Genomic DNA, 19,182 nt, shown 5'->3' on the forward strand with positions numbered 1-19,182 from the left:
AATTAATTCTTTGAAAAAATTTCAAGAAAAAAATTGCTGCTTTTGACTCCCATGAATTATTCTTCGAAATAATTAATATAGTTAAGACTGGGACAGCTTTCCATATTAAATGGGTTCAAAAGTATCTAATATATCTTTTCTTTGAATAATTTGTAAACTCAGATTTGCCCAATGTATGGCAAATACAGGTTGCTTTTGAATAATTTGTAAACTCAGAGTTGCTTTTGAATAATTAATTTGTACTCCGCAACTAAGGTTGTCACCAACAAAGGATTCTTGCACTTCTTGATGCCTTTGACGTCCCAAAAATTAAATAGAGTGATAATTGGGAAAAATTTTATCTTCTTCAAAAGCAACTTTATCTTATCTTTTTGATGTGCAAAAAGCAGCATTCATTTTGCTTGCAGCAAAATGTAAGAACGATTTGCTTAACTCCGCCACTGGACCTAGGTGCCCGCAAGCTGAGCCGAGAGAGCACCTGACTGCCAAAATCAGAAAACGAGTAGCCTCTGCTGTCCATCCGACGAATTTTCAGCCATTTCTTGAACAGAGCGTTTATCTCATACAGGGTTGTGACCATCCAACCGCTCCAGACCATGAGTAGGATGACTAGAATATCACTTGTATTACCCAATTGCCGCCCTCTTGCTCCTTTTGGTGCTACTGTAACAAGTGCTATAGCATAAGTTATGGCTATGGCTGCAATGGCTAGCCACATGACGAAGGCCAACAGCGGCATCAAGTACTTGCTGGAGATGCTCGACCCACGAATGAGCAAAATAATTGTGCTCAGAGATGAAACAAATGCTATTGTGTTTGCCCGAATCAGAAGCCAGTAATATTTTGGATGCTTTTGTGCCATGACAGCTTCTCCTATTGTGTGTGGATTTGGTCCTACTAACAGACCTCCTGGAGGGCTTATCCCAGCTTGAAAAGCCATTTTCCAGTGGACTTTCATAGTTCAATCTGCATGGAATAATTAAATCTTATATAGATACGGAAGAAAATGGCATTGCATTGCTTTAGTTGTAGTAATGATATTACAATTAATCACGAGAACATATTCATTTTACTGGTATACTTTTTGCAGCTTAAGCAGAAAACAAAGAAAAGAAAAAAGGACAAAAAAGTAGCACTCATTTAAGTTTTGACAGCAAAATGTGGGTTGAAACTTTGAATCTGCATGGAGGGGTTTATAAGCAGCAGCATCTCTACTGTCCACCACCTTCTCCACCGCTGCCGGAACCACTACCAACACCAACGCCCTTGCCAGCACCAGCACCAGCCCCTACGCCAATGCCTACTCCAACCCCAACACCAATTCCACCTCCATGGCCACCTCCTAAACCACCACCTGCACCGCCTCCAGCTCCACCTCCTACACCTCCACCAGCTCCAAAACCACCACCATGGCCTGATCCTCCCCCTACTCCTCCACCACCACCACCTCCAAATCCTCCACCACCTCCAACTCCTCCACCTGCCCCACCCCCTACACCTCCTCCTGCACCGAATCCACCACCGTGGCCAGAACCACCTCCAATGCCGCCACCACCTCCACCTCCACCTCCTCCGCCGCCACCCCCTCCACCTGCTCCTCCTCCAATGCCACCCCCTACTCCACCTCCTGCTCCAAACCCTCCTCCATGCCCAGAGCCACCACCAATGCCACCTCCTCCTCCTCCACCGCCACCACCTCCTCCTCCAGCACCTCCACCAATTCCTCCAGCACCACCACCTACACCTCCACCAGCTCCAAACCCACCTCCATGACCTGAACCACCTCCAAGGCCACCGCCTCCACCACTACCTCCTCCTCCTCCTCCACCAGCACCACCACCAAGTCCTCCACCACCACCTACACCACCTCCAGCTCCAAATCCACCACCATGACCTGACCCTCCTCCAACACCACCACCTCCACCTCCTCCAAACCCTCCTCCTCCACCTACACCGCCTCCCGCACCTCCTCCAACACCACCTCCTGCTCCAAACCCTCCACCTTTACCTGCACCACCCCCAACTCCACCGCCAAAACCGCCACCTCCACCTACTCCACCTCCACCACCAAGACCTCCTCCAGCACCTCCACCAAAACCTCCACCACGTCCACGTCCACCTCCAAATCCAGGACCTCTTCCTCCTGGTCTTCCAAATCCACCACGTCCACCACCAAAACAACCTCTCCTTCCAAATCCACAATCATTACCTCCCCACCTCTCTTTTTCTATCTTGCTATCTCCAAAAGCAACTACACTCAATTCTAACACCACACTCAAGATAAGAAGAAGCACGCAAAACCATTTTTGAGAAGAACCCATAATGCTTACAAGAATTCAAACTTGCTTTGCTCTACTGGCCTTTAGACATGGGTATATATAGAGGCTTAATTCCTTAAAGATACTACCAAAAGTAGTAAGTTGGCAATAGGGTTTTCAACTCTCACTACGTAATTAATGCATGCTCTGTTGCATGGCTTGTACGACGCGTTCGAGTTGTTGGGGAGATAAGAGAAATTGAGGCGGGAACATTAAATGAAGATATATTCAAAGTCAAATCCCATAGGTCGCTTGTGCTTGTTTTCAATTCCACCGACAAGGATTTACTAAGGTGGCGTTTGGTTCGCAAATCGGAATCGGAATCGGATTCGGAATCGAATATCTTGGGTTTGGAATGAGATCATTCATTTCAATACATTTGTTTGGTTCAAATACCAGAAATGTATATCATTACTATAGTTGATGTTTGGTTCGTCGACTCTTTTAGAATGGAATATAATAAATATATCATAAACTAAATCGTAAATGATAGTTATTGGCTCTTTGTAAATGGGATATAAGAAATTTTCACTAATTAAATATATTAGTATAAATGTATTAGTAAATTTAGTCTAACTGATTAATAATTTCTATTAGTAAACATGTATAATTATTAGTATAATTGATAATATTAATTATATTACATAAATTAATATACATTATAAAATACATATAACTAATAATATTATTATTATTATAAGTTTGTAACTAATTAAATTAAATGTTATATATATAATTAAATATAAATATACAAATGTTATAATATAAATATATAATTATAATTATATAATATATACAAATATTAATTATACAAATATTAATTATAAATATAATATATATACATATTAAATATAGTTATTATTATATATTATTATATTTAAAATAATAATAATAATAATTATTATTATATAACTTATTAATATTGCATACATGTATATATTATAATTATATGCACATATAATATACATTTATAAATATACATATATATTATAAATATATTATTATATAATATTAATAAATTTATAATATGTATATTATATAAATATAATTGTATTTAACTAAATAATTATAATATATAATTATATAATATAATAATATCATTATTATAAGTTTGTAACTAATTAAATTAAATATTATATATAATTAATTATAATTATACAAATGTTATAATATAAATATATAATTATAATTATATAATATATAAATATTAATTGTACTAATATTTTAAATAAATATAATGCATATTAATTAGATATAGTTATTATTATATATTATTATATTTAAAATAATAAATATAAATATAATTATATAATTTATTAATATTATATACATGTATTTATTATAATTATATGCACATATAATATACATTTATAAATAAACATATATATTATAAATATATTATGGTATAATATTAATAAATTTATAATATATATTATATAAATATAATTATATTTAACTAAATAATTATAATATATATTTATATAATATACTAATATTATAATAAAATATATAATTATAATAAAATTTTATAATTATAATATATTATAATATATGTATATGTTATAATATAAATATATAATATATAATATATATAAATATTAATTATACTAAATATTATGTAATTATAAGATTTTGGAATCACACTTGGGTTTTGGACAAAACCCACCATTTTACTAAGGAATGAAGGGATGCCAAATTTTTAGAAATCATTCCAAAATTTCAATTCTCATACCAGTGAACCAAACACCAATTATGTAGTTTATTCCATTACTTCATTCTGATACCCTTTTATCAAATGCCCCCTAAGTTATTGTACTCCAAATTGACACGCTATGATTAATGCATATGGAAACTATGGTCACAATCGGCCATAAATTTCTTCTTATATCCACGTTCTTGAAGTAAATGGCCTTCCCCTTCAAACCTTTCTATTTTTTTTTGCAAGTGTATTATTATTATTAGTTTGTATCAGTGGTGGAGCCAGAAAAAGTTTGGGCAAAAGTAACACTAAAATTTTTTTCCTACTCTTTTGTTAGTTTTTTAAGTAAAAATATTCACCAATAAGTTAAAATGAAAAAAAAATTTTGAACTTATTTCAAATGAAATTTTGTGATCCACATATTCTTTTAGAATATTAGTTCATGAACCAATTTAAAAGATCATGTAATTCTTTCATTTATTTCATAAAAAAACTTTAGAGGCACATTTAAGATAATATCAAAATTTTATGCATATTGTAGGAATTTAAGGAGGAGCAGTGGGGGCCCGTGCCCCCACCTTAAATCCGCCAGTGGTTTGTATCCTATTAAGTGAAACTGGGTATATCTCGGATGATGGGCTTAATAATTGTGAGAGCAATTGCTGAGGGCAATTAATGATAAAAATTCCAGTATTTTGATATTGAATGGTAAAATTGGAATTTGAAGAAAATTTGATTATGTAGTAGTTCAATAAATGGATAACTTAAAATACATTTACTAGAGGAAAGGGTACACAGGAAAAGAAAAATAATAATAATCTATGGTAGTCATTTGAAGTTATGTTAAGTTCATCAATAGAGCGTGTTTTGTTGGAAAGTATTGGTTATTTGCTGCTATTAGTAAGTTTTATTAGGCTTCAAGTGTAAGCGCGCGTGTTTCTGTGTGTGTGTGTGTGTGTTTTTTTTTTCTTTTTGGAGAGGTTAGTATCTTTTTACCCTTGTTTTGAGGGTCAAAGAGGAATACTTAAAGTTGCAAAAAATGTTCAAACCTCTAAAAACTATGTGTAGAAATAGATTTTCTAAAAACTATGTGTAGAGATAGATTTTCTAAAAACTATGTGCAGAGATAGATTTTTTTTTTTACAATTTTAATATCTGCATTTATTATTTTAATATTACTATTTTATAATCTCTATTGCCTTGTGCAATTTACATTTGGCACTAACAATTGTTGAGGTCAAATATTAAAACAAGAGTAAATTTTATATACACTGACAGTGTATACACTATCACCATTAGATTCCATGATATGCGTCCAAAAAGTTGAATTTCAAATTTAAATTTGCATAATTGTCATTCATCTAACGCTGACAGTATATACACTGTCAGTGTAGGAAAGATTAATCCTTAAAACAATACCAGGCCAATTATTAGGATGGAAGGACTACCGTCAATAAAAAAAAATGTAGCCATTATACTGTCAATAAAAAAAAATTTAGCCATTGTCAAATACTGTTGAATAATCGGACTTTAACTCATTGGTCAAGTTTAAATTTCTTTGACATAAATATCCATTAATGTACGTTTGACAAGATCAAATTTCAATGTCAACGACCACGGAAAATCTCCATACTGGCGATCTGATCGGCGTTATGGGAAAAAAAGCGGCGGATCAACTGTTCACATGGTTGTATACAGTCAGGGTGGTCAACCGTTGACGCCTTATCCTGGTGCATTTGCGCTTTTTAATTGAAAATAATACTAACAAATAATGCTAATTAGTTTATACCAATTTAGGAATAACTAAGATGCATTATTACCTTTTCACAAAAGAAAAAGAAAAAGCCTAAGACGCATCACCCAGTTAGTTTTTATATGAGTGCATCTGTATTTACTTTGAAGTATATGGTTTTTGAAAGTATTCTTTTTCAAGCTCAAGACTCATGGTTTTTTTTTTTGCATGAGAAAAGAGAAATAAAGGTTTGGTATTACTCGGGCAAGTCAGTTTGATTTCCTTGACTGTGAGATTACGTCTCCTTTTTTGACTTAATTTTTCCTACCATTATCTTCCAACCATGTTCTGAAATAGTCTGTTTTATGTTCCAATGTCCGCCGTTGGTATCTATATTTAGCCATGAAGGTAGAACCCATAAGAACTTCACTGATGAAGGTAAATATTAGGACGATTCTGGTAGCTTAAATGCCTTTAGGGTGCAACAAGATTTGAGGGGAAAGATAATTGGATTTAAGCTATGACAAGAATTGTGAGATTGTTTGTAGTATTGCTACGGCAAAAATGGCCCCTGGATTTGGATTAAAATGATGTAGAATAACTATCGACATAATTAGACCAAATTTCTGAAAGTTAATATTTTCTATTCTGATTTTGAAGTTTTTATTCTAATCTAATTTCTGGTAATTTAACTATTTAGGAAATTAAGCGGTTATTTGGTAGTTTATTTCCTGCTTGTTTCTTGTTTTCAAATTTTTGTTATTGTATTTAGTTGCAAAGAGTGTGAGGCAAAAGAGAGACTAGTGAATGCTACACGAGGTCCTCGGTTCGACTCTCGTTGTGAGCGCCAAGTTCAACAGTTCGGGCCAGGCCTTACTCCTGAGCAAGAGTCAGACTCTGCGGGCGCAATCCGGGCCGAATTCGGATTAGTTGGAGCAGTGGCTCCGGATACCGGGTGGTTTGACCAAAAAAAAAAAAAAAGAGTCTAGGGAAAGTTTGCGTATTGTAAAGGCAATTTTGTTTAGATTATAAAAGTTAGATCAATACGTACTTTTATGTACTAAACCTATTCTACCTTTTCTTCTTTTGTAAAACGAAGGCCACTGTCTAGAAGGAAATTTAGCACTTGGACAGAAGCTCCCAGATTCTCATCAAAACCGAAGGAAACAGCAGACGGCAGAGACAAAATCAGAATGAAATCAGTTAACCAAAAGATTGGAATCAATTAATAAGCCTGTTTTGGTATAATTTTGAAGAGCCAAACGAGGTCCAAATGTTTCAGTAAATTCGTATCATTTTGGTTCTTCAGCAAAATTTACACATAATAAAAAGTTTCCTTTTGGAAGTAAAATATGCTAGATACCAAATTTACACAATATTTGTCAAATTAGATTCACGGAAATCAGTGAGCTGAGCATCGGGTTTCATAGGTCTCGTCACACGAGTGCATAAAATGACGGATGATCTTGCACAAAAAGGGAACAAGGAAATCTGGAAGTGTTTAATTAATAGGGCATGAAAATCGTGCATTAGTTATTTATTTAATAGGACATACGTACTTTTTTCCCCCAAGATTTCCATATTATTTATGAAAATTAACGAGCTCCGCCCCACCATTTATAGGCCAGGGAGGTAATATTTAGACATGGGATTCAAGAAAACAAAGTACAACAGTTGAACTAGTCTTGCATGGACATAATTAAAGTCCACCACCACCACCTCCTCCGAATCCTCCACCGCCTCCAACGCCTCCACCTGCTCCAACTCCACCACCAAATCCACCACCTTGTCCAAAACCTCCTCCGAGGCCTCCTCCTCCACCTCCACCTCCACCTCCACCACCACCACATCCAACGCCACCACCTGCTCCAAAACCTTCTCCTCCACCAACTCCGCCACTTGCACCTGCGCCGACACCGCCTCCAGCTCCAAACCCACTGCCACCACCAACTCCTCCGACTCCAAATAACCCTCGTCCTTCCCTTCCCCTACCACTACAACCCCTCCTACCAATTCCACAACCATCTTCCTTCAATTCTTTGTTAAGCTTGCCATCACCAAGAGTTGTTACACTCAACTCTAACACAATGCTCAAGAGAAGAAGAAACACAAAGACACATTTTTTCGAAGAAGAACCCATATTGCTAACAAGGTTCACACTTCGCAGTTCAATTTGGTGTGCTCTATTGCACCCCAAGATTTGGCATTTATATAGGCTTCATGTGACAGCCCCACCTCCCCCTAAGGCAAACCAAAGGGTTCGGCGGACCGCCTGCCCAGCTCTCGTCGGGACTTACTCACTCACTACATTCCTCAATAAAATATAAGGCACAACTCAAATAATACATCAAATTCTCCAAAAATTACATATCATAAGCGAAGCGAAAACTAATTCTAAACGTGGAACGTATATATACAACCAATTCAATTCCAAATATTTATACAGGCCCACAATTACACAAGGTGAATCATCACATCCAATAACCTATGGTACAATCTCAATAATAAACAAAATAATATTTTTCCCCAAGTTCCACGAATATATAAACCACAAGTGAATCAAAAGCGAAATATACATGAAATAATCTTCCAGATACGTTAACTTATTACACGTGCTTCCTTTGCCTCGATCCCTATGGAGAGAAGAAAACATTTGGAGGTGAGCTAGAAACTCAGCGAGTGTCCAGTAAAATCAATAATTAAGTATATTTCACAATAAAGCATTTAGATGATGTCATGATGCAGTAATCAAATGTACATTTATTGCTCGTGTGAGCCGGTGAAGTTCTTGTACTTAAATATCCAACGCTCATTTAGATCAGGTAACAGATAAACAGAAATAAGGAGCCATCGTGCTCCAAAGAATGTGTAAACCGTAGTGGAGACGTTGGTTCTAAACACAAGATTTTTTCAAAAACTCATTGGAGCCAAATTATGTCATAGCACACACACATACACAAATGATATGCAATCAAACAACCAATGCAAGCAATTGAGGAACCAGTGCAAGAATTAGCAAGAATTAGTTCAAAAGTAACTTTGGAAGTAGTTGAGGGATCACTCACCAACCACGGCTCAGGAACCATCCATCATATATCGTTGCCTTGCTCAAGTCCAAACCCTTCAACTCAAACTCAAAGCAATCAAATGCTTTCAAAGATCGGACAGCATATACCCTTAATTTCCTTACTTTTCCATCCTACAAGCAACACCAATTCATCTCAAATCAACCACATACACATCATAGACTATCAAATACACCTTTCGACACAATATCCATAACTGAAGCTATACTTATCGGATTGAAACGAATCTTATGGCGTTTCGAAACCAAGACATAACCCTACATTTCTTATGAAGACCTCCAAAGCCAAATCATGCATTTTCAGAGTCAAAAAAATGGAAAACTCCACGAAAACAGAAATCTGGGCGCGAAACAGGGCTCATGGGCAGTCAAGGGTATTTCTGTCATTTCATATGCTACAGTGCTCCGATTGAGTTGAAATTTTACAGATAGCTAGCTAACTCAATTACCAACAACTTTCATGTTTTGGGCAAAGGCTGATTCTGCCTCAATCATGGCCTAACAGGTTCGGACAGAACAGGGTAGGATGAAACCCTAAACTGAAAATTCCGCATAAACTCTGAAATTTTCTGCAACTAATCATATCCAACATATACCAATCTCCATTTTACACTATAACAGGCCATCAATCCATGACTAAACAATAATTATGATATAAAAACAGAAAAATCACTAATCAATCAAAAATTCATCAAAACTCCACTTTCAACCATAAAATCTACCACAAATCAACATATTTAGCCACTAAGCCACTAATTTGACATTAGCAAGAACAAAGAGAAAGTTTGTAAACAAAGTACCTAAACACCTCAAGAAAGATGATAACTTAGGATTTTCCTTTCACAAATCCCTCCACTAGAAGCTTTAATCCTCCTTAATAAACAACTTTGATGGAGTAATTTGATAATTCAACGGTTGAAACTCAAGATTTGAGCAAGAATTGAAGTTGAAGTTGAAGAAACTCTCTCTTGTTCTTTCCTCTCCATAAATTTCGGCCAGGACAATGAAAATGGAAAGAAATTGGGTCAAAATTTGGTTTAGTAAAGGTTAAGACAAGTCCAAGTCAAAGTCAAGGTCCAATGTTTCAAGGACAAATGGCATCCAAGGGTTAATCCTCATTTTGTTGTCTTCCAATGGTTAATCCCTCCAAGTAACCTCTAATTATTTCCTAACACCTTGTAAAATAATATTACTTAATACAAAACTCCAACAAGTTGTCAAAAATATATCGCATTTACCGCACTAGCGGGTCCCACGTCCATAATACACTTCAAACTTAACGTGGACTAACTTGTATCAAGGAAATGATTTGAAAACTATATTCCCTTATAAAAATGTATAGGAAATTAATATATTGAAGAAAGGTATAAAATTATAGACAAGAAAACAAAATAATGTCTAGAAAATATATAAAATTTTTTAGTTTTCACACTCATTCTTTCGGGGCGTCACACTTCACCTTACTAGCGAAAGTGCCAAGATTGTCAAATCACCGTTAATGTAAGCATTAGAAATTCTTACTCAACGCGTCACAGCCATTGGGGAGATATGGCGGGAGCCATTAATTAATGAAGTGACTATCAAAGTCAATCTCTGATGCATCTTTGGAGCATATTTTCAAACCTGTTGACAAAAAAAAAAAATATTACTGAGTCGCTGTTTCTCATGCATTCAAGTTTAAGAATGCAACTTCTTGTTTTTTACAGACATAATTTGCATATTACCTTTCAAATTGCGCAAGTTAATTTCAACCCACTTGGCACAAATATTTAGAGCTTTGCTTGCATAGCAACCAAATTTGTTAGTGTTGAGATGCCTTGAATTAGATCTTCGACCTTCGCTGAGCTTACGGTAAATATTAGTTACCGTATCTGTTTTATTTTGGGTCTTGTTTTGGGCCTATTTTTGGTCCAGTCCGTTTGGTTGTATATATATACACCTTATTTTAGTCTGTAAACTATTCCGATTACAACCCTAATAAAATCTGATTTCCTCCAAGTTGTTCTTGTCTGTTCTTGTTTATTTTTCTGTTCCGCTGCATCTGTTATAACAAACTGGTATCAGAGCTCTAGGTTCGTCCTAGGGCTCGGATCACGCAATAACGAGTCTGCTTTGAACATCAAGATCGACAAGTTCACCAGAGAAATAGTTTTAGTCTGTGGCAGATCAAGATGCGGGCTCTGTTAAAGCAACAGGGTCTGTGGAGTCCGCTGACGAAGAAGAAATCGGATTCCGTTGATGAAGAGTCGATGAGTCTAGAGGAAAAGGCTCACTCGACAATCATGCTGTGCCTGGCAGATGATGTCATCACTGAGGTCGCCGGTGAAGAAATTGCTGTGGGTTAAACTTGAGAGTCTCTATATGACGAAGTTTTTAGCCAACAAGTTGCTCCTAAAGCAACGTCTGTTCAGTCTGCGTATGCAGGAAGGTACTCCTCTTCGAGAACATTTAAATCAATTAAATACGATTCTTCTTGAGTTGCATAATATTGATGTTAAAATTGAGGATGAGGATACCGCGTTGATTCTGTTAGTGTCTCTACCGTTATCGTATGAGAATTTTGTTCAGTCTTTCATTGGCGGTAAAGATACAGTGACTTTAGAAGAAATAAGATCAGCACTGCATAGTAGAGAGTTGCGCCATAAGGCGGCTGATAAGGTTACAGATAATCAGGCTGCTGGGCTAGTTGTCAGCAGTGGTAAAGGAAAATTTTGGAAAAAGAAATCCGAAAACAAGAAGCAGTTCTCTAAAGGTCCCAAGCCGGATGATGTCTGTAACTACTGCAAGAAAAAGGGTCATTGGAAATCTAATTGTCCTAAGAAGAAGAAGCAGCAGGAAAAACAACACGCTTCAGCTTCAGTTGCTGAAAAGGAAGCGAAAAATTCAGAAGAAGACCTGGCACTAATTGCAAACGAACCAACACATCACTCTGATGTGTGGGTTCTTGATTTTGGGGCGTCCTATCACATATGTCCAAACAAGGAATGGTTTACAACATATGAACAGATAGATGGCGAAAATATCGTGATGGCTAATAGCGCTGTTTGCAAGGCTGTTGGAATCGGTTCGATTAAGATCAGGACACATGCTGGGAGAATTGTCACACTGAACGAAGTCAGGCACGTTCCCAAAATGACGAAGAATCTGATATCACTTAGTACTCTTGACAGTAAAGGTTTCAGGTTCAGCGGAGGAAGTGGAAAGTTGTGCATCAGTAAAGGTTCATTAGTGGTTCTCAAAGGAGTTAAGCATGGCACCCTGTACATCTTACAGGGTTCTACGCTAACAGGTTCTGCCGCTGCTGCTGTTGCATCTTCTGAAGATCGTAGGTCTGATATGACCAAGATGTGACACATTAGGCTTGGTCATATGAGCGAAAGGGGGATGCAGGTTCTGTCTAAACGTGATCTTCTAGAAGGCCACAAGGTCACCGATCTTGGATTCTGTGAACATTGTACTTTCGGTAAACTACATCGCAGAAAGTTTGGGAAGGCAATTCACAAGACAAAAGGCACACTTGATTACATCCATTCTGACTGTTGGGGTCCTTCACTAGTTGAGTCTTTGGGAGGTTGTCGGTATTTTTTATCCATGATTGATGATTATTCAAGGATGACTTGGATAATCGTTATGAAGGAAAAAGGTGAAGCTTTCAAGAACTTCAAGCAGTGGAAGGCCTTAGTGGAGAATCAAACTGGAAAGAAGATCAAAAGGCTGCGAACTGATAATGGTCTGGAATTTTGTTCAAAGGAGTTTGATGAGTTCTGCAAAGATGAAGAAATTGCTCGGCATCACACAGTTCGACACACACCACAACAAAACGGTGTAGCAGAACGCATGAATCAGACATTTCTAGAGAGAGCACGGTGTATGCTCTTCAATGCTGGGTTGCCAAGGAGGTTCTGGGCAGAAGCAGTGAGCACAACCTACTTCTTGATCAATCGTGCACCTCATACAGGTATAGACTGCAAGATACCTTATGAAGTGTGGTCTGATATGTCCCCTTCCTACTCAAGTTTGAAAGCTTTTGGTTGTACTGCGTATTATTATGTCAGTGAGGGCAAACTAGAACCAAGAGCTAAAAAGGGAGTGTTTCTGGGATACGGAGATGGGGTTAAAGGGTATAGAATCTGGTCACCCTCAGAAAAGAAAGTTATACTTAGCAGAAGTGTAATTTTTTATGAAAACTCCATACTTAACCCCCTTGTAAAGACTGTTGTTGAAGAAAGTGTAGGTGTTGATAAGCAGGTGGAGTTACAAATCATTCAAAATGGTTTTGAATCACAACAGCAATTTGATGATCATCAACAGCTATCCTTTGAAACTGAACCTCTTGCAGAAGTAGAGTCCCCAGAACCTACATCAGCAGAAAGGTCGGCACCTATATCCCATACTGCGTTAGAAACTCAACAGCACGGTATTGCTTATGATCGTGCGAGGAGAGTGGGAGTACGACCTCCCAGCAGATATCGGGATTTTGTAAGTTATGCATTTCAGGTTGCTGAGGAGGTGGATTCTCCTGAGCCCTCTACCTATAGAGAAGCTATTTCAGGCAGTGAGTCAGCTCAATGGCTTACTGCAATGGGTGATGAAATGGAGTCATTACACAAGAATGACACTTGGAAATTAGTTAAACGGCCAGTAGAGAGAAAGGTTGTGACTTGCAAATGGGTCTTTAAAAGGAAGGAAGGAATTCTCCAGTTGAGAGCATCAAGTATAAAACACGTGTTGTTGCAAGAGGGTTCACTCAAAGAGAAGGAGTAGACTACAATGAGATTTTCTCACCAGTGGTCAGACACATTTCAATCAGGGTGCTACTAGCAATGGTTGCACATCAGGACTTAGAACTTGAGCAGCTAGACGTGAAGACAGCTTTCCTACATGGAGAGTTAGATGAAGAGATTTATATGACTCAGCCAGATAGATTCCATGTTCCAGGAAAAGAAGATTATGTATGCAAGTTGAAGAAATCCTTGTATGGATTAAAACATTCCCCAAGATAGTGGTACAAAAGATTTGACGGCTACATGATTGAGCTCGGCTACAACAGAAGTCAGTATGATTGTTGTGTATATCACAACAAGCTTGAAGATGGTTCGATGATCTACTTGATTCTGTATGTAGATGATATGCTCATAGCTGCGAGGAACAAAGCTGATATACAAAAGTTGAAAAATCTTCTCAGTGCAGAGTTTGAGATGAAAGACTTGGGTGTAGCACAGAAAATTTTGGGAATGGAGATTTTCAGGGATAGAAGTCACAAGAAGCTTTTCTTATCACAGAAGAGATATATTGAGAAGGTACTATCCAAATTTGGCATGTCTACAGCAAAGCCCTTGAATACTCCGAGTGCAGCGAATACTCAACTATCAGTTACACTCGCACCACAGTCAGAAGCCGAGATAGAGTATATGGTTAAGGTTCCTTATTCTAGTGCAGTGGGCAGTTTGATGTATGCCATGGTCTGCACTAGACCTGATCTGGCACATGCAGTCAGTGTTATTAACAAATTTATGGCTAATCCTGGGAAAGAGCACTGGCTGGCCGTGAAGCGAATTTTTCGGTACTTGAGAGGTACATCTGATGTTGGTCTCATCTATGGAGGTGATACAGAGTGTTTGGTTACAGGCTATTCAGATTCTGATTATGCTGGAGATGTTGATGATAGGAGGTCGATGACTGGTTATGTTTTCACTTTTGGACATTCTGTAGTTAGTTGAAAAGCAACTCTACAACCTACAGTGACTCTGTCTACTACTGAAACAGAGTATATGGCACTAACAGAGGCTGCTAAAGAGGGAATTTGGTTAAAAGGACTAGTTGGAGATCTTGGCCTACATCAGGATCAGACTAATATATATTGTGATAGTTTCAGTGCAATATGTCTAGCCAAGGATCAAGTCCATCATGAGAGGACTAAACACATTGATGTCCGATATCATTTTCTAAGATCTGAGACAAGGATCAAGGTGAAGAAAATTGGCACGGCTGACAATCCTGCTGATATGTTCACCAAGTCGGTTCCTCATAGTAAGTTCAAACATTGTTTGGACTTGCTAAATGTCCTGAGTTTCTGATAGCCCTTATGGGCATCCTGATGGTACTTAGAGATAATTCTCTGAGTACATCTGGCACTTCATTAGTGCGTCTGTTACATCTTTTTCGGGGAAGATTCAAGTCAAGGTGAAGATTTGTTGAGATGCCTTGAATTAGATCTTCGACCTTCGTTGAGCTGATCGGGGGTCTCGCTGCTCGGTCAGCGAGTCGGGGGTCCAAGGGGCGACGCGCCTCGGCTAGGGGGCCCGGGGGGCAGCGTTGCCCCCAGTGGGGGTTTGGGGGCAACACCCCCGAAGCTTACGGTATATATTAGTTACCGTATCTGTTTTATTTCGGGTCTTGTTTTGGATCTATTTTTGGGTCCAGTCCATTTGGTTGTATATATATACACCTTATTTTAGTCTGTAAACTATTTCGATTACAACCCTAATAAAATCTGATTTCTCCCAAGTGGTTCTTGTCTGTTCTTGTTTGTTCTTCTGTTCCGTTGCATCTGCTATAACAGTTAGCCACCTGCATATTTGCTTGAGATGGACTCATGATAAGCCATGACATCAAGTATTTTTACCATGCTACAACGTGCAAGTAGTAATATTTTTTTTCCCTTTTCTTGCTCTTGTCCTTGGCGCTGAGATCATTGAGAAGGTAGCAGTCTTTGCATAGAGTCATACATTGCTGATTACAACTCCATTGTTGAACAACGATGCATTACGTGTCTTGTGACGACTAGGGATGGCCAAAATGGCCCGTATTTCTGGTTGAGATTTTCTGACACGATTTCACTATTTTGTTCAATTTTGGCAACATCTCCAATTATATATCCAAACTTGTCTTGCAAAATAATAGAAAGAATGGCCATGACACACAACATTCTTGTTGGTTAAGACACTTTTTTTTTTTTTGCTTTTTGGGGGATTTTGACATATGATAATCTAGAGCTATCACTTTGGCATCATTTTTTTTTTCAAACGTACTTTTTAATTGGATTACAAACTTTGCAGGGGTTGTGCTAATAATTTTTTTCTTTACAAAGTGAATTTTCTATAACTCTCGGAGTTGTAATTTCACGTAAAATTGTCCCTTAGACAACAATTATAGTTGTGGAAACCAACTTACGCAATTTTAAGTTGTAAAAGATGTTACTCTAGACGGCTAAAATGGCTCAAGTAGTCAAAGAGATTAAAGACAACTACTAGTTGAGAACGAAGTTCTGAACTTGTGATTCGGGGAGGTTTTTGGTTTATAAAGTCAATTGAAAGTGATTGAAGGAAATGGCATTAACATTATTACATAGAAAAGCATGGATTCGTCAAAATTGTGTGTGTGTGAAGATTTACGTGTATTGAGAGATGTTGTAAACTATTATCCTGTTATCCATGATTATTATATAAGTAGAATTTCTTCGTAACATTTATTAAAGATATATCTTACAACTAGTTTAGTTTACATTAACTCAGTCTTAAAGGCGAAGAAAAATGTCTTTCTTTCCCATTGGATAATAAGCTCATTGAAGTCAACTAACCAGTATTTGTTTGACCTTAATTTTGGGCATGGTGACTATATATAGTCTATAGAACCAGTGATCAATTGGCAGTCTTTATTTGACATTTTGGATATAGAATCATTTGTCAATTACTTTTGAAAAAGTAATCATCCAGCATCATCAACTTGAAGCATGGCTGCGAAATCTCCTACATCTCTTATTTTGACAATAGTCGGCAGAAAATTCCAATAAGATATTGAAAAATGAAAAAAAAAAACCTCAAGTGTTTCCTTTAGTTCATAGTTTTGCAGTAACTCGTTCATTAAAGTTGGTAATCTATTTGGACTACAGTTGCATCTGCAATTTTCGAATCTTATGAGATCATGAGACTGTTTACTTTTCAATATTTGAGCTAAGAGATGGCAGAGTAAGCAATCTAATTCATTGCCTACTCTAAGTTTCGTATCGTACCTAGTGCATCTAATTATCATCTGCTAACTATTACAACAGCCATACACTGGTGACGGTAAGACTGAAACTTCCAACATGCAACATAAAAACACTTGAATAATGAGAAATGTTATAAAGATCTACCTCTTTTGTAAATGCAGCTTATGATTGGATTAATCTTCTTACAAGTAACACATTGTGAAAATTTAAGTGACAGCACACAGACTTCGCTTGGAATTCTTATGCTTCTCTAAGAAAATCATAATATTTCAACATTTTCATCTCCAAACAAAGTAAACATATTAAATCTTGGCTTTGAGTATTTTGAAAATGTACAAGTTTAAACTCAAGTCTTCTACTTGATACTGTTGCTGATGGAATTGATTCATGACAGTTGGCAGAGTTGCAGAAAACTGGAGATGCAAACTGGGCTTGGTCACGTTCCATTGGGACTCCCACAAGTTTATGCCTAGCTAACTATTGGACAACTTTGGCTTCATAAGATAAAAATGCCTTATCCATTTTTAGATTAGTATAGACGGGTCTGGATCAAGTCCGAGTAAATAGAATTATAACTATATCTGTATCCAAAAATATTGAGCGAGTTCAAGTTGGTTCGTGATCAAAACCTGGTCCGTTGACAGTGCCTAAAGGTAACTAAGGGGAGTGCCAGTTGGGATCAAGGAGAGGGGAGAAGAAATGAGTGGCAAGGTATAGCAAACAGGGTGGCCAGTTAGGGTGCGGAGGGGAGGAGTTGCTGCTAGCTTGATGTTGGTGGAAGAAAGGGAAACGTGATTTGAACTCTAGGCAGGGTCAAGGAGGGGAAAGGAAAGAAAGTGGCGGCAGGCAATGGTTGGTCGGAATGGCGAGGAAGAGGAAGGGTGTCAATGCTTAACAACTACTCAAAAAACTGAAAAAACACTCCAAAAATATATATATAAAGCTATTTTTAGCTAATAAAGCCTATGGTAAAATATTTTAGAAACACTTAATCCAAGCACAGCCTGAAATTTTACAATTCTCTACTGCACCCCTTAATTTTCTCGAGTTTTGTTCATTTTCTACATTGCGCCTTAGAGAACTAAATCCCTTTTTCCTTTTAACTAAATCTTTTACCTTTATTCTGTTAAAAATTTATAACGTCACTACATCAATAAGTAAAATCTGAATAAACTTTAACTTTAGTGAACTAAAAATTGTTAGACCCGATCAAGTAGCGATGTTGATTAGAGAAAAAGTGCTTTAGCTCGTTTAAACAATTCGGCTAGTCAAAATTTTATTTTTACACTCTGCCATTACCTAGTTATACCCATTAAGTGTTTGAAACTTCAACCATTTGGACGTATTTGACATGGACAAGTATTGTTGCATGGATCAAGGAACGGGTGACTACAGGACAATAGAGTATAAATACTAATATAATAAATGTAAACAGTAATATGGTAAATGTAGACACTAATATATTAAGATTAAAAATTACAACAAATTTTTAGACTCAAATTTTAATGAGAGAGAAAATCTATTGTGCTTTTACCTATTTTTGTATTAATATTTACATCTATTATTTAATATCTACATTTATTTTTAGAGTAACTTTTATATACATTGTTAAGGCATGCACTATTACGGTTGGATGGATGACACAGGAACAAATTTTACACATATATCGTATATTTAATGGTGATAGTGTATATACTCACAGTGTGTATAAAATTAATCCTTATTTTTATGGTGTCTACATTGCACTCTTCTGCCATTACTAATTTTTATTGCGTCTACATTCATTTTTGTACTGCATATGACAATATACACCCCTAATCCTTATTGCATGATACAATAATTAATGGTTTCTATCATCATGGTTTACTAAGAGCACAAAATAACTACACTAATTAAATAAAAGTTGGGGGATTCACTATGAAAAATTCACAATTTCCGTTTACTTCCCACAAGTAAATAAAATTTACTCTTTTGTAACGACGGTGACATCGAACCACTTCTTATGACAAAGATCCTCTGTCACAGGGGAACATAATATAGCAACCTATGGACTATTCTTAAGATGAAAACGACTGGCATGTAGTAATATAGTCCAAAGATTACTATTAGTTGAAACTTTTCAAGGTAATTAACTATTCCACAGTCTTTGACGATCGACTTAAGAACTAAATATCTATTTTGACACCCATGGAGAAAAAGAAACTTCTGTGCCGATCGTCTAGCTAAAATGAGTCTCAACGTGCCAAACAGGTGTTCCAAAGTTCAGGGGAACCACTAGCATCTCTTAAAGGATCAATTTTTTTTAGGGATAATTTCAGAAACCTCCCCTGAGGTTTCTGACATTTGCACTAACCTCCC

General features: G+C 36.9%; 1 protein-coding gene across 1 annotated transcript; it reads right to left on the bottom strand.

Annotated features, from left to right (window-relative positions):
- Positions 1-999: 999 nt before the first annotated feature.
- On the bottom strand, positions 1,000-7,910 carry LOC140006291 (uncharacterized). Its single transcript, XM_072048126.1, has 3 exons — positions 7,463-7,910; positions 1,829-2,098; positions 1,000-1,699 (listed from the first exon to the last, which is right to left on the bottom strand). Exons 1-3 carry the CDS (start codon positions 7,887-7,889, stop codon positions 1,212-1,214), a joined length of 1,185 nt encoding a protein of 394 aa, XP_071904227.1. The 5' UTR covers positions 7,890-7,910; the 3' UTR covers positions 1,000-1,211.
- Positions 7,911-19,182: the final 11,272 nt, after the last annotated feature.

Source organism: Coffea arabica, chromosome 5e (assembly GCF_036785885.1).
Source record: "Coffea arabica cultivar ET-39 chromosome 5e, Coffea Arabica ET-39 HiFi, whole genome shotgun sequence".
Taxonomy (NCBI): domain Eukaryota; kingdom Viridiplantae; phylum Streptophyta; class Magnoliopsida; order Gentianales; family Rubiaceae; genus Coffea; species Coffea arabica.